Raw genomic sequence first — 21,756 nt, 5'->3', positions numbered from 1 at the left:
AGGCGCATGACGTGTGTAAGGGGTTAAAAATTAGCTTGTGTATAACATGGGACAAAGTGAAACAGGTGGCCGGGCGTGAAAATTGGCATCCTCCAATTTTCTGTGCAACTTTGGTTACTTATATTTTCAAGCGTCAAAACGTTAAGTGAACAAGGTGCAGATCGAGGAACGAACGGGGGAACCATCGATTGGATCGATGCACACTTCTTCGAAAAATGTCGTGTACATGCAGATTTTTCCATGAAGTGGGGTGGCGCAAAAATTATTGTTTCCACGAACAAAGAAACAGGTTTTATAGACTCACAAAAGCGGGAACGGAAAAAAAAATAAAGAAATGAATAAGACATACACTTAAACATGTGCTTGAACATGTACATATATACATGCGTGCATATACGAATACAATATTACAACTTTCCTCCCCTTTTCTTACTCACAAATTAAAGACAATAAAGCTAAAAAGACCATAATATTGCTTCCGCCAGCTTCATTTATGTTCAATAAAGCAATCTTTTAACTTAAAAAAGTGGACGGCAAAATGGCGAAGAAATGGGGCAAACGTGTAAAAACACGCAGTGCTGATGATCTACACAAGAGTGACATGTATTTACTGTTAAAAATAGCCACTTAAACTTAAAAGGAAAAAAGAATAAAAGGGGGGAAAGGTAAAAGAAGAAATGGTGTGTACTGTATTATGCTATATTGTACTATACTGTGCTGTGTTGTGTTATTTATTTTTTTTTTTTTTTTGCACACACACAAAATGAAGGAAAAAAAAAAAAAAAAAAAAAGAACAAATGGTGATGCAGGTAAGGATGAAGAAATTCTCAACCTAAGAATTAATATAACACCTTTTTACATGAACAAGCAATAAAATTAAAGACACAGGAAATTGTACAAGTATACATACAGCTTTGAAGCATTTTTTTTGTTTTTAAAGCTCTAATTGACGGTACTTATGAACACGCAGTATGGGGCTACATAAAAGAGTTCACACTTTCACCATATGTATGTTACGTATACATACAAGCAGCCACAGAAGTATACACGTGTTCTTATCTGCGTAAGTGTATACATTCACAAGCCAATATATCCCTGGGGGGGTACTTAAATACCTACGGGAATACGTATTATCCATGTACACGTGCAAACTTATACATGTAAATGTGCAACTTTACATTGTCATAACAACTTCATCTTTCTACTTTTTTTTTTTTTTTTTTTTTCTTTTACTACAATTAGCTAGATATATGCATATACGTATGTACATTCAAGTTTTTTTTTTTTTTTTTTTTTTTTTTTTTTTGGCTATATATATGTACATGCAGGTAAAAAAAAAAAAAAAAAAAAAAGTTAGCAGATCTACATGTAAATTAAAGGAAATGAACGAAATTAAAAATGGAAAATGCTTTAGAATTTTCTTTGAAATTTTATGACTTTTCTTTTCTTTTCTTTTTTTTTTTCTTATTTACTTTATGTATAATATTTACACTTTGGAAATAAGGGAAATTAAAAATAATGGGAAAAGCACTGTGGGGGTACTTTTGTTGCAAAATAAGACAAAAAATGTTTCATAGAAGGAAAGAAAAAATAGAAGGAAGGAGCCTTCGTGGTGGATTATTTACACGTATAGAATGTCGTGAAGTGTGTGTTTTGTACGTTTGCCTTACTTGCTTACGTGAAGGCACACGTTTAGCACTTACTTTTTTTTCCGTTTTCCGTGCCTGCAACGGTTATTTGTAAAGGGCACAAGAATGAGCAAAGAAGATGTTCTTCCGTTAATTTGATATGACACTGTGAGTTCATACGTTATAAGCTTATGCTTTTTTTTTTTTTTTTGGAAACATTTCTTATTCCCTTTTAGCGCTGTTATGTACATGCGTAATTATTCATACACACGTAAACATGTGTGTGTTTTTCTTTCTGTCTCATTCGTTTTGACTTGTCCTTGGTGCTTTATTTTGCAACTTCGTTCGTCACCTCGTTTGTTCCGTCCCTTTAGCAGACCATCGATCGATGGTTTCGAATTCGATTCATTTGCACGTATGGAATTACACTGTCGGCGTGTGAAATATTAATTTTCCCCCACAGGTAACACTAGTTCTAGCGCGCTTTCCTTTGATTTGTTCAAACAATATGTCTACCTTTCTGTGCACACCCGATTTCAAGGTGTACGCCTTTGGTGCGGAGTCCTTACAAGGGGGAATTTTTGGTTACTCGTTTTTTCTTATGAGATAACACATCTGTATGTGCATCTAAATGCATACATATGTGCACATATATACATGTGTGTAATTTTTTTTTTAAATTAAATATGTGTCACTTCTTTGTTTGAATGGAGTGACAGAAAATTACCAGCTGCATAACGTGGATGTTTCAATGGGAAAGCATAGTGTTTATTTATTTATTTTTTTGCTCCCAGTACCCCCCACCAGCAAGGAAAAAGAAGAAGAAAAAAAAAAAACGATTCTGTGTTTATTGTTTTGACGCTGCTACAAAGAGGCGCATGTGTATGGGTATGTAAAGGTGTTCATGTATAAGTAATTATTTATTTTTGTTAATTCGCATAGGTTTTTTCATTTCTTCCCTTTTTTTATTGTTTTTTTTTTCTGCATTCGTCCGTGCCTGATCAAAGTGTTTCACATTTTTAATATTCCCCAACACGGCAGAAAGAAGTTCTTGCCTTAAATAAATCGCTACTCCACTTTCAATGTCGTGCTGAGCTTACACAAATAGTGTATTCTCCGTTGTCCATAGGTGCGATAAATTTCGTAACAAAGGTGGAGGATTCAGCTGGAAATTTTTACCGAAAAATTGACCGAAAATTTGATCGAAAAATTGACAAAAAAATTGACTAAAAAATTGACTAAAAAATTGACTGAAAAATTGGCTGAAAATTTGACGGGGTATCTCAATGCGGCGCTTCTTGCAAGGCATTTAGATGCTTACTTGGATTCACCCGTGTACATATCTATGTGTGAAGGAATTCGCGCACATACACACTGATGCGTGCATACGATATCTATCTATGCGAACGCATTGAAATGGTACGCTATATTGATACACTGAATTAGATTTGTTCCCCTTTTTGTTCAACTGACATGTAAAAATGAGGATTAGTGAAAACGTCACCATGGTCTTTCTAATACCATTACGATGGCTTAAGGGGGAAATGTTAATTTAGCGAATGGGAAAAAAAAAAAAAAAAGGAAGAAGAAAAAGAAGTAATCGAAAAGGGGGGCGAAAAAGAGGACGAAAAAAGGGACGAAAAAGTAGAACAGAAAAGGTGAACAAAATATGAACGAAATCCTAAACAAAAGAGCACATGATTAAGGAAACAACAATGGGGACCAAATAAATAAAGTAGAAATTATAAAACCACGGGAAATTTTTTGCATTCCTTTGTAATACTTTTTACATGATTCCTTAAAAAGGAACGAAGTCATATTTTATTGTAAGTTGTTTTCCTCTTCTTTTTTTTTATAAGTATTGACAAATGTATATTTGAGCTGTAAGGACTAATATGCCTTATCTGTATGCTCACTTTAACAACCTTTCGAGACATAGAAATTGCTACATGTGGGAGAAAAAATGCATAGAAGACACACAATTTTGCATGCGAAAAGGGAAGATGGTGTGTTTAACTTTGTAAATAAAAACCAACTGATAGGAAATAATAAATACGAACGGTAGGGTTATACTTTTGATATAAAGAGAACCCCCTTCTGATGGGAATATTTTCCGAATTCCATCACCACTGTGTACCTACATGTTTGCAAGCAAAGCAAATCAACTTCCAATGGTGTCTACACATTTTTTCGAACGGAACATATAATAAATTCATCGAAAAATTCGATGCACAATTTTGGTGAATTACGACACATATGCATAAAATGTTAAGGAGTAAAAAAAAAAAAACAAAATAAAATAAAAACCTGAATCTTATTTTGAGTAGTAAAAAAGGGGGGAGCAGTCCTTACATGGCTTTTCATAACCTGTATGTAGGTATCATTAACTTTGTTAAATCACAGGGTTGTATAAAAAATGTTTCCACGAAGGTATTTCTTTTTTTCGACAGTTATCACCTGTACAGGAAGGTAAAAAGGGAGAGTACTTTCCTTTACTGGGACCGAAGGTGGGAAAAAGAACAAAGGTTAGCTGCTCGATGGTATAAAAAGGGTAGGGAGTTCCTTTCGACAAAAAAAGCACAATACATATATAAAAAAAAATGAAACACTTAAAAAACGTGAATATACAGATCCGTTCTTCTGAGTACTGCTCACATGTTAACATCCCACATTTGGAAAACGGTGTGTCGAATTTTGTGCTCTATCAATTTTCCCTACTGAATCACCCTTGTGTAGCAATTTGGACCATAAAGGTATGAAAATTTGCACACTCTTGCGCATTTTTCTGCCTAAGACGATTCCTATATTCCTGTGAAAAAAGCAGAGTTTCTTTTCCTATTTTATCTGTGTTATCTTTTCATTGGTGTTATTTTTTTTTTTAATTTTTTTTGCATTTTCGTTACGGGAATTGTCGACCCATCTGATATTGGCTGCATGGGCATTCTTTGGAAAATAAGCTTTCACACAGGATTTTCCATAAGGATATATTTTATTAAACATTTTTTTCCTTTTCACACGTCCTTTTGATGTTTTTTACATGCCTCTTTGTTTTTCTTCCCCCTTCGAATGTATGCCTTTTTTTAGAGACTATTCCCTCTATTGATTATTATTCGCATGCACGGTGTTTCCTCAAAATGTGTGTTTTCCGTGCAAGGGAAAAGTGTTTTTTTATTTCTACTAGATGGTATACATTTCAGTGTGCAGTCGCATTTTTCCCCCCTGCAGTGAATAAATGTTCCGTGTGTAAGTAGCATGAAAGCGGTATATAGGCGGCGTATAAATGTGCATACGCAGTTTATGACGGCACATATGCCACATACAATGTCCAGGACGCCTCAAATGACGATAAATAACTGCACATGACGGTACTTGGACAGTCCCGAATCAGTATCCCCACATGCAAGCATGTACCCTCGTGCATACCGCCCTCCCCCCACTTCCGTCTGCTAACCCATTTTTAGCCCATTGGTGGAAAACAAATCCTGTTTTGGTTCGCTCAAATCTAGCGGTTCACCGTGATGTCTTTCTACCATCGCGTGAAATTTGAATGTTGCTTTGCTCTCCCGAAATGTCATTCCGGATGGGCTACATACAGTGTCGAATTGGGCTAAGTAACGGTTCGACATGTGTGCATTATTCTGTAGAGCTTCACCCCTATTTCGTCTTTCAAAGGAATAAAATTTTTTTTATTTTGCACAACAGTGTCGACAAAATGTCTTACTTAGACGAGGGGGCAAACAAATTGGCTTAAATATTTTTGCATGCCATATTTTGTCATGAAGGGGGAAGACTTCGAAATTTTCGACAGAAAATAAAAGAGAAAAGCGAGGGAAATGCGTGAAAAGAAGGGAAAATCTGTCACTTCGCTTGTTGCACACAAAGCGGAAAAAAATAAAATAAAAAAAGGGATAATTAATATGTGACAGCATGCGGTATGATAAAATGCGATAAAAGTGTCGTAAGGGGGAAAATAAAAGAAGCACACACGAGGCTTGGCGGCTTACCCGAATGAAACCTCCTTTTCAAATTTGTGCAGTCTCCTTCTAAAGGATGCAACATTATTTCCGTCGATGGGCGGGGTAGATTTTGTTATTTTATTTTATTTTCCCTCCTACGACATTTCTACATTGTGCCACTCCGATGGTTCGCAAATTAGTGCAGTTTGAATAAGACTGCCCAAGGGGCATAAATTTGTTTCCATTTTCGACTTTTTTACAAAAAAGGGAATGCAAAAAATAAATGAGCATAAATGATCGTAAATGCGCTAATGCGCGAGTTCACGCAGGAAAGAAGGAAGGCCACCCGCTTTCTTTTTTTCGCGTAGGCATATTTGTTTCCGTGTTACTCCTTCGTCGAACGGGAGAGGCACCCCACAGAAGGAAGCTTGCTATGGCCATACTTAGCCACTTGTCGAAGTACCATATCTCCAATTACAATACTAGTGCATGCTTCAATAATGGGAGGGAGTCTCGGCAAAATGCAGCAGTCATGCATTCCTTTTACCTTCAGTTTGCACTTTTGTCCAGAAAAATTACACGTTTCCTTTTCTATTTGTATGGACGATACTGGCTTTATGGCGGATCTAAAGACAATATTATTTCCTGTTGTAATTCCTGCTAAGATGCCTCCGCAGTTGTTACTAGTTGTGATTAGCAATTTTTCGTCACCAGGAGGGGAAGTTTCATCCGTCGATTCGTCGATTCGTGGGTCCGATCGATGGTAGTCATCTTTTTCGAAAAAAGTTCCCCCCCCTGCATGACTACCCAATTGGGTCATTTCTCCCCTTTTGCTATCCAGCGTATCAGTGAGAGTCCACCCCCTCTGATAAGACCTCTCCTCTGATGCATCCAACGTGCTGAACAAATCGTTATGTCCCGACCCGAGCATGTATGTTCCATCGAACCCACTACCAAATTCGATACCCTTCACTGCTGGTATGGAAAGAATAATTTTACCCAATTCTGCTTCCATTTTTTCAAAGATGGGTTCTCCAATGCCTACTGGCACGTTATATACAACGCACGTGGCTATTCCACCTACGCTATCCCCCGCTTCTTTTAATTTTAAAATATATGAACATATTTGTACTGCCGTAAATGGGTGTGGACACCTCGTTTGCAACAGGGTGTACTCACCTGGATCGGTCAATCGTTCATGCACGTTTGGTATAGCACCATCGGTGGGGGCAGATTCCCCACTGGTAACTCCTACCCCCCGTAGGAGCTTCCCATCAGAGTTATACACATTACCGTAGAAGTCACAGAATGTGCCTCTCCTCTGGTAGTACTTTACAGCTCCATATGTGTCAACTAAATCCCTCGACGGTGGGTTGCGTTCGAAATTTCTGATGATTTTTTCAGGTAACTTTATATGCCCCACAGAATGGACATAACAAACGACAGTGCAGTGGTAATAATTTTGCAACCACTGCTCTATGCAAGCACCTGCAGCCACACGGGTAGCTGTCTCCCTCCCGGAAAAACGACTACTTCCACTTTTATTCTTTACATTATATTTTTTAAAATATGTGTAATCCCCATGTCCGGGTCTAGGAATATCTATGAAGGAGGAATAATTTTCCTTCTTCACGTCTTCATTGTTAATTAAAAAAGTGATTGGAGTTCCCAAGGATTTATTCTCATCAAAACCGGAAAGGACAATTAATTTGTCCTCTTCATTTCGGCAACTTGTCAGCTTGGACTGATTTGGTCTCCTCCTATTTAGTTGTTTCTGTATCAGGGCGAAATTTATTTCTATGTTTGGCAGGAACCCGTCTATGACACACCCCACTGCTTTCCCGTGGCTCTCTCCGAATGAGGTGACCTTCAGCAGGGTTCCATACGTGCTCATGGTGTGCCGGACTGGGCGGTGTGACAATTTGGCGGTGTAACAATTTGACGGTGTGACAAATTGACGGTGTAACAAATTGACGGTGTAACAAATTGACGGTGTGACAAATTGACGGTGTGATAGATCTGCAGAGAAGGTATTATACCCCTTTTAAAAAACGTGAAGAAGTATCAATCCCCGTTACCACACATGTGTGCGATGGTCCGCTCCGCATGGGCAGATGTAGAAACTACTAATTGTACATGCAAAATGGAAGCCTCAAATGGAGTTTCCATCTTTCCTTAATGGCGCTCGAAATGGAGATAAAATGCCGATAAAAGCTTTCTCCTTTTTTTAAGTGGGTTCTTCCCCATTTAGTGCTCCCTATATTGCTCCCCGGAAATACCAATTTTGTACAAAATGGAAAGTGACAAATGCTTAAAAGGGGGAGTTTCCCCGTGCGTTCATCGACTCATCGTTGTGCAAGCGCCAAAAATGTGTAGAACAGGAGCGGTGCCCAGGTGCACATAAGGTATACATATATATACATATCTACGTAGGCATAGGCTTTTTTTTCACTTTTCAGGGGCACATTTGTGCGAAGTGAATGGAAAAACGTTCCCGCATCGTTCTTTGGATGGAACAGAAAGACTCTCACCAGGAGGAATTATCAACCTTTGCCTGCTCAAGCACGTGCAACAGTCTACAACGTGTGACATAAACGTATTCCGTCTCACATTCCCATCGCAAGCGTGTGGCTCGCTCCGCATTTTTTTTTTCCAATATTACCAAAAAAAGAAAATTGTTCTAAGGGTTGCTTAGTTTTTACGAGAGTTTTGTTCATTGTTCGAGTAAATTAAATTTTGTGAACTTTGAAAAAGTGAAAAAAAAAAAAAAGCAACACAATTGTACAACATAATACAATACAACATTGCAAAATTAATCGGCAAAAAAGGAAAAAGGAAAAAGAAAAAGAAATTTATATACATACGTGTGTATGCATATATTCACACATAACTCATGCTTCATAATTCACCATGCACGTAGGGGATGATTAAAAGCTGGTAAAATAGATGAATAGATGGGGAGGGAGCAGAAAAGAAAAGCTGAAAAGTCAACATAGTGATGATAATCAGGTGAGATAATTAAAAAGAGAAAAAAAAAATTGCACATGCGATGGATGAATGAGAGAAGTTTTCTTTTTTCTTTTTCTTCCTTTTTTTTTTTTTTTTTTCGGTTAAGAATTATGGGGGTAAAAAAAATAATAGGTATGATGCGCGACGAGGACATCTCTCCCGAAAGACACACGAGAAACAAAAAGTACCACGTGCGCTGCAAATTGTGAAGAACACAAAAAGAGAAGAAGCACAATCGTTACAATTTTTAATTAGCCTCCGAAGGGTTTATGCCCCTTCCTCCTGTCCCCCCTCTGCTGTTCCTACACCGTCCGGGTTAACTACAATGTCGAAACAGTTGTAATCGAGCGTTCCCTTTTCATTTGTCCCATTAGCACATGGGTCTTCTCCCATTTGATGCCCATGGAATTCTTCTCCTGCATTATCAAGTAGGCCACAATCTTCCATCCCTTCATTTGTGGGGTCAACTCCCTGTTCCTCTCCTAAATTGTTATTCCCATTCAGTTCACCTGCATGTTCGTGTGTCATGTTGTCCTGATTTAATTGTTGTCCCTCTGCATCCAGCATACTTTGCAGGTATTCATTTTCGTTGTAAGAATTTTTTGTTCTGTTGTCCTTTTTCATTTCTGGTGGGGTCTTCGGCATGCTGATGGAGATTTGCGCTACCTTATCGTCAAAGTTGGCACCGCTATTATTCCCCTTGTCGTTGTTATTTACTAATTTTTTGTTCAGGAAGTATCCGTTCATGCCAACCTCGGGCAGATTCTACGGGAAACAGGAGGGGATATAGCATCATGTCACATGTGGGGTGGCCCAAATAGGAGGGTAAGCAGAGATATGAAGGAACATGTAATTAGATACGCTCAAAAAGAAACAAAACGTAAATTTTAATTTTACCGCTGTGTCCACGTGGTCATGCGAATAGTTGCAGTAGTAGTTCGCGCAGTACAAACCTACGGGGGGAAGGGTGAAGGAAAGAAACTTCAAAAGGAGGAACGAAGGAGTTGGCACCGCTCTTCCGTAGACCACTACTATCCATAAGTGGACTTCTTCCCATGTGACAATACTCGAATAGCTCCATTCTGCTTACCAAATTTACAGGGCACATTGGGGTGGATGTAGATGCACTCGGATCCGAAGGCGCAGTACGGCCAGTTGCGGCACTACGAGGGGGAAAAGCGGAAGAAAAAAAAAAAAAAAAAAAAAAAAATGAAGTGAGCGCATATGATCATGTCACTAATAATAATTACCAAGGTAGTATTCTACACCAGCGGGGATGGACAATTCACAGGTTAAGAAATAATCGAAGCGTCCATCTTACGTTTTCCACGGGGTGAATGTAACGACACTTGTCTCCATACTGGCAGTTCGGCAGGTAGGCGCACTTCTTCGGAATCTGTTCAGAGGGGAAATATTAAAAGGAACGAAATGAGGACGGATGGAGGGATAACTTATATCTGCTGCGTAATCCTGCCGAATTGAAAAAACGCACGGTAGCTGTGGTGGCGAATAATTTGCACACTTCTCACCTTTGCAACGGTGTTCTTGGCATCCGCTGGGTCGTCCGGGTTGGGTCCTTGGGGAGCGTCTACACAGAGAAGGGGAAGATGGGTAATAAATGGAGGAACATATATACACTGCAATGAAAAGGTATGTAAACAATGCAACTTAAAACAAAGTAAGTTCGTTTCCGAGAAATTCCCCCTTTTTTCTGGGACACTTACCTGCATTTAATAGCCCACTCGAATTCGCGTTGTCGCCAATTCCGTCACCCCCTGCTTCTGCTTCTGCTGACTCTGCCCCTTGCTCCGCTGCAGCGATTTGTTTACCATCTTCCTTTACAGCAACATTTGACGGGTGGGACCCATTGGGTGGCTGACCTTTCATAGGCACTCTCCTCTCCGTCGCCATATGGGGTGCATTAAAATGTTTCTGTCTTGTATTCAAAGGAGGCGTAAACGTAGGGGATGTAAAATTTGGTGGCGTGTATGCAGGTACGTGGGGATTATACGAAGGAGGAGGTGGAGTCGGCTTCGTCATGTTATTCGAGAAAAACATATTGTGTTGATTATTCCTGGGATTCAGTGTGCTGTTTTGGGAAATGAAGGGTGGGAAGGGGGGCAGTAAATTTATGTGGAAATGTAAACTTGTTCATTTGCAGAGATGGGTTTTCCCCAATCGCATTGGCATACATCCCACATTGTTGATTAAAAACGGGAGGATAAATGTGTTGCGCCTGTCTATCTACGCTCCTTGCATACCTATTAGGGTTCACAAAATTTCCGGGTGGATGAGGACCTTTTTTATTCATGTGGGCATTAAAGTGCATTCGATTCGGGTGCCTATTATTAACGAAGCTATTATTCAGCATGGGGGGCTGCATAAAGTTGTTCCCACTGAGGGCGTTATTATCTATGAGCTTCTGTTGACTTAGCATGTAATTTCCTGGATGGTAATTTCCCCCTGCAGGGTTCATTCCTTTATCGTAACCCGGCTGCGGGCCTACGTTTTCGTATGGGAAATTCATGCGGTAGTTGGGCATATCGTGATTCGCCATTCCTACAGAGCCATAGGGGGGAGAAGCAGTGGTGAGGGAAGTGAATTGATGTGTAAAGGTTTGCACACTCGATGGTGTATAGCATGAATGGTAGGGGGGCACTCTATCTTAAGTACTATCACCCTATCTCTTCAATGGGGACCAATTTACTTACCCGTAGCGGATGGCTGCAAAAAGGGAATGGGATTATCTCCTCCGAACTGGGGATTCGGTCTACAAAAAGGTGAAAACAAGGTGACAAAAAAAAGTGTGTTGGAGCGATTCTTACAAATGTGTTTATGGCCCGAAAGGGAGGCAGCTATTCCTACACTCGACATGATGTGAACAACCATATGCAATTTTTTTTTTTTTTTTTCTCCCTATCAATGTTGTGTTTACTTTAGAACGGCCTTATTCTTCTTTTCGCTGGAGTTGTACTCATCTGCGCTGTCGCTCATTCGTTTGCCTTCCAAATCTGCGTTTACAAATAGAGGGTGGAAAAAATGAACATTCACGTTGGCGTAGATGTTTTAACGTACACTTTAACGTTAACGTTTATGTTAACGAGGTGGTTTTTTGCGAAACGGCTCCCTCGGTATGGAAATGTCGAAGTGGTCTATTCCCCCCCCTCATGGGGAGATCATTGTAGAACACTGAACAGGCATGCATGCAGATCCGTCTTGCCAGATAAATGTGCACAACATAACGATCCCAGTGGGAAAGTTGTAGACTACCATTCCTCTTTTGGGCACCGTCCTGCAGTGCTCCAAACTTACTCATTTTTTTCTCTTCCTCCTTTTCCACGTAGATCACTCTACTAGGGGCCATGGAGCTACTGCCACTTCTGCCAACCCTTCTGTACTTCATATCATCCCTTCCTTTCATTCGATCCATTTCTTTTTCGCCTCTCTTGAATCTAGGTCTGTTACTGTCGTAGTGAAATTTTCTTGCATTCACACTAGACGATACGGATCTTGTGCCTATTCCTCCTCTTTGTCTTTTTTTGTTTCTCCTTCTGTTGAACGAATCTGCATCGTTCAATGAGTACCTGCTGCTTCTGCTTCTATAACTTCTGGACCGCCTTCTTGTAATGGACGTGTCTCTTCTGCTGGAGTCGTAATCCCTTTGGTGGTCCTGTGAAGAGCAGGAGTGGGCAACATGTTTCGAAAATAAGACGCGTGCAGAACAGAGGCAGGACACAACAGCATGCCAATTTTGAAATATTTTTTTTTTTTTTTTTTTTTTTTTTCCTATCCTTAAAAATATGCAGTCCCATTTTTCCACATCGCAGCCGCCCAAATGGAAGGCGTGGACAAGGACGTGTCACAAACCTTCGTTCTCCTTCCTTGAGTGGCGGAATGTCTTGATTTGGATTCTACAAAGGGGATGCGAACGAAAGGTAAACATTTTGTAGAAGGATCAGAAGTAGGCGCACATACGAACTATCCATATGGCATGTACACCAATGGGGGGATGGGGGGGCACCCCCATTTAGGCAAATTAATAAATGAGACTTACCCCTGCTCCTGTTGGATCGAGAAGCCCCGCCGTGATGCCTATCCTTCCCACTCTCCGATTTATACGACTTTTCATTCTTCGAGGGGCTATCACTCTTTAGTGGTTTTTTAATATCGCCCATGAGCTTCATTAGCCAGTCGACAAACACGTTGGTCTACGTAGTAGGGAAGAAAAAGAAAAAAAAAAAAAAAATGAATGATGCGGGGGGAGAATACAAAATGGAGGTCATTCTGATATGCTTCAGTATGACCCACATATTAAAGTAAACAGGGGAAGAGCCCTATATGAAGACACGGCAACGCCGCTTCTGCAAGATATAGTTCATCCCCACAGTGGGGGCACCCCCCCAAATGGGCCTCCAAACACGTTGGTTGTGCAAAATTACGTGGTCTCCCAGGAAATCCTTCAACTCATTGCATATAAACTCTCGGCTACTTTTGGCATTGCCAGCCATGTGCCAAACGTATTCCGTTAATATGTCCACTTCATATTCACCTAGCAGTTCCCTTAATTTTTCCGTAATAATATTTTGGTACTTTTTCTCTTCTTCTTTGCTGCTCATCATCATTGTTCCTTTGGCGCTTGGACAAAAGAGGGGGTTATCGTTTGGCGATCTTACTGACTGTGCGGTCTCGCAAGGGTCCTGTCCAAGGACTTCTACACCAGTAAGGTGTCTATACGTTAAAATATATATCGATATAAATACTACAGGCGTATTCGTACGTTTATTTGCATAATACGTCCACGTTTGGTCTTCATGTGTGCACAAAGGGGGGCTCCTTCTATGGGCTAACTTGCTCACTCAGCCGTAGAGACGTTGTTCTCATTTTAGCGTTGGTGCTTGGAGGAGGCTTCCCAATTTAGCAATCCCCAGGGCAACGTGTTCTTCCCCTTCCTTCTATACTCACGTAGCTTCAGTTTTCTCCTCTTTGGAAAAAAAGTATACTGACGGGAAATCCCCCCCTCAGGTCGTACCTTTCAATTTTCTACTTAAATGAACATACGACCGTTTTCCTGAGGATGGGTTACTGCGGTAAAACGTGCGGCATTTTTCTACGTACCCCTTTTACAATGCTGTATTTTGAAGAGAAAAAAGAAAAAAACAAACAAACAAACAAACGCTTCACCTCAAATCAGGTTAGTTCACTTCACTACGCTGGGCCCAGAAATGAAGCACAAATGCGGTTCACCTACCGGGCTGGCATAAATCCTGAAGTGTTAAATATGCTTTCCCTTCCGCTCTGTTTAGAGGCAGTTCGCGTAATTCGCCTCAGATGATTATTCCGCTGTTTTTTTTTTTTTTTTTTTTTTTCTTCTTTTGAACTCTCACTTGGTGGCTTCTTTACCATTCCTTTCCTTCTCTGACATTTCTTTTGCTCTTCCTAATGGTAAACTGGTTGCTTATTGTTTTTGGCGAAGCACGTACATTTTAACTGCTGCGTCGTATTACTACACTGCTATCTGCTGCATTACCAACATAACTACATTGCTACATTACTATATTGGCTTGCCGTTTTATAACATTATTTTTATTTATTTATTTTTTTTTTTTTTTTTGCCAAATCCCCCCAACCACAGCATGTGGTACACCACGTGCCTTTTTTTTTTTTTAAAACCCCGCAAAGGTATACATGCAAACCGCACCTTACGGTATACGTCCTCGCGCGAAAGTATAGAGCCAGCGGTTCGCGCTTATGATTGACCACGGGTTATCATCCTGCACATTGTAGAGGGATGGAAAAAAAAACATCTACATTAACTACATAAATAAAATACTCATTTATCTGCCTTTTTTGTGCCGCGCGGGAAAAAAGTGGTACGCATATTTGCATATATACATGTGCACATATAAGTGTACTTCTACACGCACATGAGAACATTTATATGCAATGTGCCTCCCAACTGCAGGCGGTAGATAAAAACGACAGCGAAACGTGTGGTATTTCACCCACGGCAACGTAAATCCTATAAGTTCGATTTGGTGAATTTTTTTTTTTTTTTTTGCCTTATAGAGGAACTAAAAAAAATACAGCGAATACGCCCATGGGGGGAGGAGAGAACAATGGGTGAAGCATTTGAAAAAAAAATAAAATAATAAGAGAAAAACAACTGAGTACATTCCATTAGTGCAAACCATTTTTGGAAAAATACGACACACACACACTACGTTGAGTTATGTACGCTAGTAGAAGAAGGGATGGTAGTCCCCCTCTCCTTTCTCTTTTGCAAAACAAAGAATAACCGTAACACCGATCTGTTGTCACATCCTTTTTTTGTACACTGCCCTAACAACGTCATTTTTACCACCACGTAATGAGGGGTAAACCATTTTTGAGGATGCAACCTTGATGAGAAAGGGGCTACTACTTCCTGCATGACGCAGACACCTCTATCAAATTTTTTCATCCGCAGTGAGTGTCTCTCCCCGTGGAATATGCACCCCCGTGGAATATGCACCCCCGTGAGACAATCTCTCATGAGCAATAGTTTGAGCGGCGTCTAACCCTTCATATTTTACCCATACATGTTTACCTTTCACACGATATATATAGTGAAGAGGGGTTAAACAGGCAGGGTAGAAATTTAAACCGAGGAGTAAAAAGGGGGGGCGATGCATAAAGTTGTGAATGCCCAAGGGGCACACCGCATCGCAACACCGCACTTCAAACGACGATATTAGAAGAAAAAGTATCCCCCTAAATGAAACTGTCCCTGGCACTGTTACTCCTGCCAGCGACCTTCGGCGGGGGGGTGACGCTACACAAGGTTAACACGTGCCCATTGTGGGAAAAAAAAAATTACGAAATTGAAAAATCCTTCTTCGTAAAAAACAGCGCCCCTACTTTACGCAAAAAGAGGAAACACCACCTACGACAGTACAACAACGCTGAAAAGAATAGCTACACAAATGTATACACCATTAAGAACCCACTAAAGTGTAAAGTAGTAGACAAGGTAAATCTCGTACGGAAAAATGCGCTACATGAAGTGTACAATATAGAAATAGACCATGGGGGGATGTTCAAATATTTGGAGGGGCACTCATGCGGGGTGATTCCTTACTATGAGGAGTTGGTCCAAACAGACAATAAAAATAACCCCCAAGACGGGGGGAAAAAAGGAGGGAAAATATGCTCAAGGCTCTATTCCATATCGTCTAGCAACTCGGAAAATCTCTCCTTTGCCATTAGAATTCATACCTATGAGGAAGAAGAAAATGGACACATGGAACGGAAGTATGGATACTGCTCAGGTTACATAAAAGAGTTAAAGAAAAACGATAACATATATTTAACGGGAGCACATGGATCCTTTCTTCTTCCAGATAATGTGCTCGAAGACAGCACAAATTTAATTTTTATTGCAACGGGAACGGGTATCTCTCCTTACATATCGTTTCTAAAAAAAATATGGGGATACGAACCAGGTAGCCAATCACGAGAGAAAACATATAATGGGCAAATCTACCTGTACTACGGAGTGTACAATGAAGACTCTATTCTATACATTGAAGAGCTGGAACGTTTTCAGAAGATGTACCCGAATAACTTCCATGTGGAGTATGTCTTTTCCTCTATTAAAAATTCGGATGGTAGTTCCCATCATGTGCAGGACGAAATATACAAAAAGAGAGAAAAGTTCCTGCAACTTTTTAATGAACTAAAATGCGAGCTTTACATTTGTGGCCATAAATCCATACGGGCCAAAATTATGGATATTCTAAAGGGGGAAAACCAAGTACTGGACGCCGAGAAGAAGAAGCGCGTTCACGTTGAGGTATACTATGTGGGCATAGAAAAACCCAATGTTGGGTTTGCCACCAAAAGGGGGGTATACTTCTTCATATGGTAAGCTGCCCAGCAGTATGTAGCCTATTCTGCCCTTTATGTGGTGCATTTTGTCTTTTTTTTTTTTTTTTCTTTGTGGACGCCGCAAAGGGGTCTAAAAAAAAAAAATATCACTTTTGTTTGGGATGTGCACAGTCGCATAAGAACAAGTGCATACTCATAAACATAAGCATAAGCATAAGCACACCTGCGTAAATTCATACCTGCTATAACCCGTTTACATGTCCGCCGCTCGCCCCTTGGTCAGTCCTTTTTCTTCCCGCCGAATACGGTAAAATAACTCAGTAGAGAGTTGGACACGAAGTCGAAGCACACGTTGCAGCAGCAGAGGAATAACACCAGGACGCTGATCACGTAGATTAGCCACCACATGGCGTACGCCACTGCAATTTAAAGGGGGGGGGGGGGGGAAGGGTGTGTATCAATAGTAAGTAAGCAACACTTATCTATAGTTATGGTCAGCTATCTATACATATCGGTACTATATATATAGTTAGCATTAGTGTGCAATAACATATAGAACTGCGCAACACTGCGTTGCGCGAAAGCTAACCCGGCGTGTGGTAAACCACGTACTTAGAGAGACCCCTCGTGATTTGTGCTGCAAAATTCAAAAAGGGGAGAAGGGTGAAATTGCACTGCACACAAAAGCAATGCCAACCTGCGCATATACACGCGGATGAGTATACTTTCATGAAAGAGTCTTTTTTCATGGACATTCTTGTACTTACCATCGCATGGGGGAGGCACCTCGATCTTTTCCTTCCCCCAGTTAAGCATAGACGAACTTTGTTTATCCTTTTGAGTCCATCCATTGTGGCACTTGCAAATAACTCTGTTCAGTTTAGCAATAAAAAGACATGTACCGTTCAGGCAAGGATTCGTTTCTTCCGATGAGCAAGGATTGTTTTCAATTTCGCAGTTCTTCCCCGTGTATAAGTCTCCGCAGTCGCATGAGTAATAGGGCGCCTTGTCAATAGGTATGCACTTTCCTGGGAAGGGGCAAAGCAAAATGGCGAAATGGACCTTGTGCGTGCAATGGTGAACAGTCATTCATGAACAAACGCAGGTCGGAGTGACCCCCATTCTGCGCGCCAATCTACGTGTGCGCCCCAATCCACGTGTGTGTGCCTCTCTGCAAAGCGAACCCCGTCTGCATAAGGCAATAGAGCATGATTCGTCCATCCCGCTAATGTTACAGTCCTTCTCGCACATGTTCCATTTCTCTGTGCAATGCACCCCCTTCTCATTAGCATTACACAAGCATAACTGTTTATTATCATCCAAAAGGTAACAGGCGTTTTTGCACTGGTGATTATCTGCACACTTTTGGCAGTTCAGTGTTCCTATTTTATTGTGCAAGCAGAACAGCAAAAGTATGGTGATGACCCAGCTGGGCAGTGGGGCCATAACGGGACAAGGGGGGAAATACCTACAACCACGTGTACAAGTACATGCATACACTTGCGTAATGACTAGTGCCCCAAGCGAACACACAGGAGGTAAACACATTACATCAAAATTATGCACAAATTCTTTTTCAGCAACAAAAAGTGGTGGTCTTTAAAACATTCCAGCTTTTATCTTATCATTTGTGAATTTTTTTTTTTTTTCCCAATTGGGTGAAGTGCGGGGGTCAAACCAAATTTCCTCCGTTAGGAGGTGGTTTCTCTCTCCAGATCATGAGTCACCTAGTTGGGTACTACACTGCTACGCATAACACGCCCGTTTGTGGTAGTATTTCACCCTTGTTGCAACCATTTTGGATGTTTTTTTTTTTTTTTTTTTTTTTTTTCTGGGGCCCTCTTCACTTCCCCGTAGTGTGTCCAACCCATCCTGATTTGTTGTTACACATTGCGTGCTTCTTAGCGTGTAGCAAACCGAATGACAAAAAAAAAACCTTCCATGGGGTCCAGTTAAATGAGGGAAAAATTAAAGCGGTAGCTTAATTATGCATAGAAAATTTCGCAGTTCCTCTTGAGCAGAAATGGACGCGGTGCACAGTCGCCGTACAACACAAATGAGGGACTCCCCACGGAAGAGGAACGTCACACCGATGAGCGGTGCGAGGGGAATTACTGTCCCCCGTTTGCATATCGACTGGTCATCTGGAGCAACCCTTAACATGCACAGAAGGGTTATTCAGAAAAGATCATTTAATTTGTTCAGGTAAAGGATGATGCAGCCATGGTGGGTAAGCATGTACAAATGTGGCAAAGGGGAGCTGATTCAAAGGGAAAAAAAAAAAATGGAATAAATGGGGAGAAAAAAAACAACGTGTTCATCAAATAAAATCGCAATCACCTCCAACAGCGGGTGAAACTTTGCAACTGTGTGTGCGTGTATCATATGTACATGTATGCTCGTTTGCATATTTGCAGACGGATGTGCGCACCTGGAGGTGTCCACAACTTTCGCGCGCTGCGGCACTTACGCAGGAAATCTCCAACTTGTGTGAACTGTTTGTCATGCAGGCATTTCAGCACGGATAGGAAAAAAAAAAAAAAAATAGCTAGCTGCATGAACCGTTCAGGTGAAAAAAAAAAAAAAAATTAACATACTAGATGGACACACGAGAGGCATATTTTTTTAGCGACAAGATTGACATTTTCCACTGGGGTAGCAAACCCTTTTGCAGAACGAACCCGGGGGTGGAGGGTAAACGGACCCACTTGCAGACAGTAATGACAATCTCTGCGTAGGGGCGGCACATGGATAACCACACACAGACAACACAGTCAGTCGGTCAGTACTTCTGCGAACGGAGTTTAATGGCGGGTAAGGGCCCGTCGGACTCGGGCCAAGAGACGGAAATCCCATTCTGAAAAAGCATAGGCTTATACTGCGGGATGGGAATAGTCATGATAGCAGAATTCCTGTAATGTTCAATGTTAGCCTTCAGCCCTTGTACTCTTCCCCAAGTAACACTGCACACTTTGTTGCTTTTAAAAACGTTAAGTTTGTAATTATTAAAAAATCGTATGAACAGTTCAGCATAATAGGGATGTATAAAATTGATAAAGGCGTAACCAACGTTACATTTATTGCGGAAATCAATTGGAAGGTAAAAAAAATCATACAGTCCTTTAAAGTGTTCGTTCATCACATTCATGAGCATTTTTTGTGTGTATTTGTTGGGAATATTTCTCAGCATCACCGTGGTTAGGATATTCGTGTTATTATTATCAAGGTTGTGAAAGTTCAGAATTGTTCCCAATGGAATTGAATCTTCACATTTGTACACTACATCATTTGTGCTGTTATTCGTGTGACTACGTTTAGCGCAGCAACGGTTCAGGTGATTACTACTCTCAGTATGCATGTCAGCTTTGTTGGTACCTTCTGCTAGGGACTCATTGGTAGCCCTGGCCCCCCCTGAACAATACGTCCCGCCGGTTGGAAGGCAACAGAGCGAATTGGGTACATCCGTACTATCCCCGTAGTACTTACTATAACCAAAGCAGTCACATTCCTTTTCGTCATTTGGGTCTGTCTTAAAGAGCACGCCGCTTTTTTCTGCGCTGCCACTTGCCTTTTCATTGTTAGTGCCTCCCCCACGGTGTAGCATATCCTTGCTGCTGATGAATTCCTCGCTGCGAATGATGTCCCCACCACGAATTATGTCCTCGCTCCGAATAATGGTCAGCTCCTTTATATTGCCAACCAAGTCTGCTTTCTCTCGAGCAGCCACGCCCTGCTCCTTATCACTCCCAAAGTCAGAGTTCATGCGGATCATGGTGGTGATGCTATTCAGTTCGCATGCATTCCCCCTATTCTCAAAGCACTTTAAATTTAGCTCATTAATTAAGGCGTATCTTAAAATTTTTTTCTCGTGAATACCATCTTTGAAATAGTTCAATTTGTGTTTAATAAACACTCGGTTCTTTTCATTCGTTAGGAGGTTGTTCAGCTTTGCAAACTCATTTTCGTTGTTTCCCTTTCTGTTGTTATACAGGACGTATGGCGAAATATATGTGTTCTTTATGTGTACAGTTGTTTTGTCCTTCCCCTTTTTCTTTGCGTCACTTTGCCTACTTGTGAAATTGGTCTCCCGCATGTGGGTATTCATTTTGGCGCGCTGTTCTCCTTTGGTCTTGTTATCACGGGGGATACACACAGGTAGATTCTACCCCCTGACGGGATACAAATGTTGCAGATTTGGGCGGCAATGGCAACACCTGGAGAATGTTCCACAATCCTCTTTTTTTTTTTTTTTTTTCTCTCTTCAGTGTGTTATCTTCCGTTCGTTCTACCCTGTTTATTTTGCAACCTCAGTTTTTTCCCGTTCTTTTCTCCCTTAACCTAGAATGATACGATGTTAAGCCTTGCAGGTGACCTATTGGGACTGTTTATTTTTCGCTTTATTTTCGCTTTGTCACGTTCCTTGGACATGTGCAGGGGGGGAGGGAGAGTTCTCCATAAACGCACGCACTGGAGGTGGTATGAACGTTACGGAAAAAATTGACTCTTTGTTCATAATTTTTTACAACCCTCGCGGAAATGTTATGGTGACGTTGGGGTGCTACCGAGGAGGCACACCAGTGGTACTACAGCGATTTGCTACAGTTTGCTGTCATGTTCTGCTATATTATGCCACCATCCCGACAGAGAAGCGGCAATTTTTCCCCCCTGTCATGCAGCACTTCTGCCTTGATCAACAACACTTCAGTAAGACTATTCCGAACAACCGGCACAATATTCGGGTGCTGCAAAAAAAAAAAAAAAAGGCAGGGTAAAAGGGGAAATAATATTGGATGTGTGTTTTTATTTTTTTTTCTTTTATTTAAGGTACACTGTAAAGATGAAAAAATGGAGAAATAATTTTTGCGTTATTTTTATTTTCGCAAATATTTGTGAATCCCCATGTGACTGTTGACATGTGTTGTATGGAGAAGGGGGGGTCCTTAAAGAGTGGTACCTTGCAGGCATTCGCATTAAGCGCGCATTTGGTTAAGGGTTCCGACTCCACCATGTAGTGGCACTACCATTTTGTGATCCTACCCAATGGCCTCTTTACTACTTTCTACTGTGCACACAAAGACCTTCCCCGCAGAGGTACCTCAGCCCATTTCCTCAATATGCCGAATTATGCAAAGGCAAAAAGTAAGAAAAGAAAAAAGGGGGTTCCTTCACGCAAGGCACATTTCGGAACATGTTCGTGGTGGGGCACAGATGCGAATAGGGAAGGCCCCCAAAAAACAAGTAACAACTGGACAACATAATGCGGTGAAGTGAAATAGGCGGACGTGAAATGAGTGGTA

General features: G+C 41.0%; 5 protein-coding genes across 5 annotated transcripts; 1 reads left to right on the top strand and 4 right to left on the bottom strand.

Annotated features, from left to right (window-relative positions):
- Positions 1–5,969: 5,969 nt before the first annotated feature.
- PCOAH_00034520 (Chorismate synthase) lies at positions 5,970–7,478 on the bottom strand (the record flags this gene model as incomplete). Its single annotated transcript, XM_020060246.1, has 1 exon — positions 5,970–7,478. The coding sequence occupies one exon, from the start codon at positions 7,476–7,478 to the stop codon at positions 5,970–5,972; it is 1,509 nt and encodes a 502-aa protein (XP_019915930.1).
- Positions 7,479–8,860: 1,382 nt separating this feature from the next.
- On the bottom strand, positions 8,861–13,215 carry PCOAH_00034510 (Uncharacterized protein; the record flags this gene model as incomplete). The annotated part of the gene is made up of 13 exons (XM_020060245.1): positions 8,861–9,358; positions 9,491–9,546; positions 9,684–9,756; positions 9,915–9,989; positions 10,123–10,181; positions 10,318–10,682; positions 10,855–11,152; positions 11,305–11,363; positions 11,529–11,604; positions 11,864–12,263; positions 12,461–12,504; positions 12,648–12,801; positions 13,033–13,215. The coding sequence occupies 13 exons, from the start codon at positions 13,213–13,215 to the stop codon at positions 8,861–8,863; spliced, it is 2,340 nt and encodes a 779-aa protein (XP_019915841.1).
- A 2,132-nt stretch (positions 13,216–15,347) lies between these two features.
- On the top strand, positions 15,348–16,499 carry PCOAH_00034500 (Ferredoxin--NADP reductase; the record flags this gene model as incomplete). Its single annotated transcript, XM_020060244.1, has 1 exon — positions 15,348–16,499. The coding sequence occupies one exon, from the start codon at positions 15,348–15,350 to the stop codon at positions 16,497–16,499; it is 1,152 nt and encodes a 383-aa protein (XP_019915688.1).
- Positions 16,500–16,738: 239 nt separating this feature from the next.
- On the bottom strand, positions 16,739–17,905 carry PCOAH_00034490 (Uncharacterized protein; the record flags this gene model as incomplete). Its single annotated transcript, XM_020060243.1, has 4 exons — positions 16,739–16,878; positions 17,049–17,096; positions 17,227–17,487; positions 17,644–17,905. The coding sequence occupies 4 exons, from the start codon at positions 17,903–17,905 to the stop codon at positions 16,739–16,741; spliced, it is 711 nt and encodes a 236-aa protein (XP_019915747.1).
- Positions 17,906–19,241: 1,336 nt separating this feature from the next.
- On the bottom strand, positions 19,242–20,564 carry PCOAH_00034480 (RNA-binding protein mei2-like protein; the record flags this gene model as incomplete). Its single annotated transcript, XM_020060242.1, has 1 exon — positions 19,242–20,564. The coding sequence occupies one exon, from the start codon at positions 20,562–20,564 to the stop codon at positions 19,242–19,244; it is 1,323 nt and encodes a 440-aa protein (XP_019915900.1).
- Between the last annotated feature and the right edge of the window lie 1,192 nt (positions 20,565–21,756).

Source organism: Plasmodium coatneyi, chromosome 11 (assembly GCF_001680005.1).
Source record: "Plasmodium coatneyi strain Hackeri chromosome 11, complete sequence".
NCBI classification, from domain to species: Eukaryota; Apicomplexa; class Aconoidasida; order Haemosporida; family Plasmodiidae; genus Plasmodium; species Plasmodium coatneyi.
Note: the sequence above shows the minus strand (reverse complement) of the source record. Positions and strands in the feature narration are given on the sequence as shown.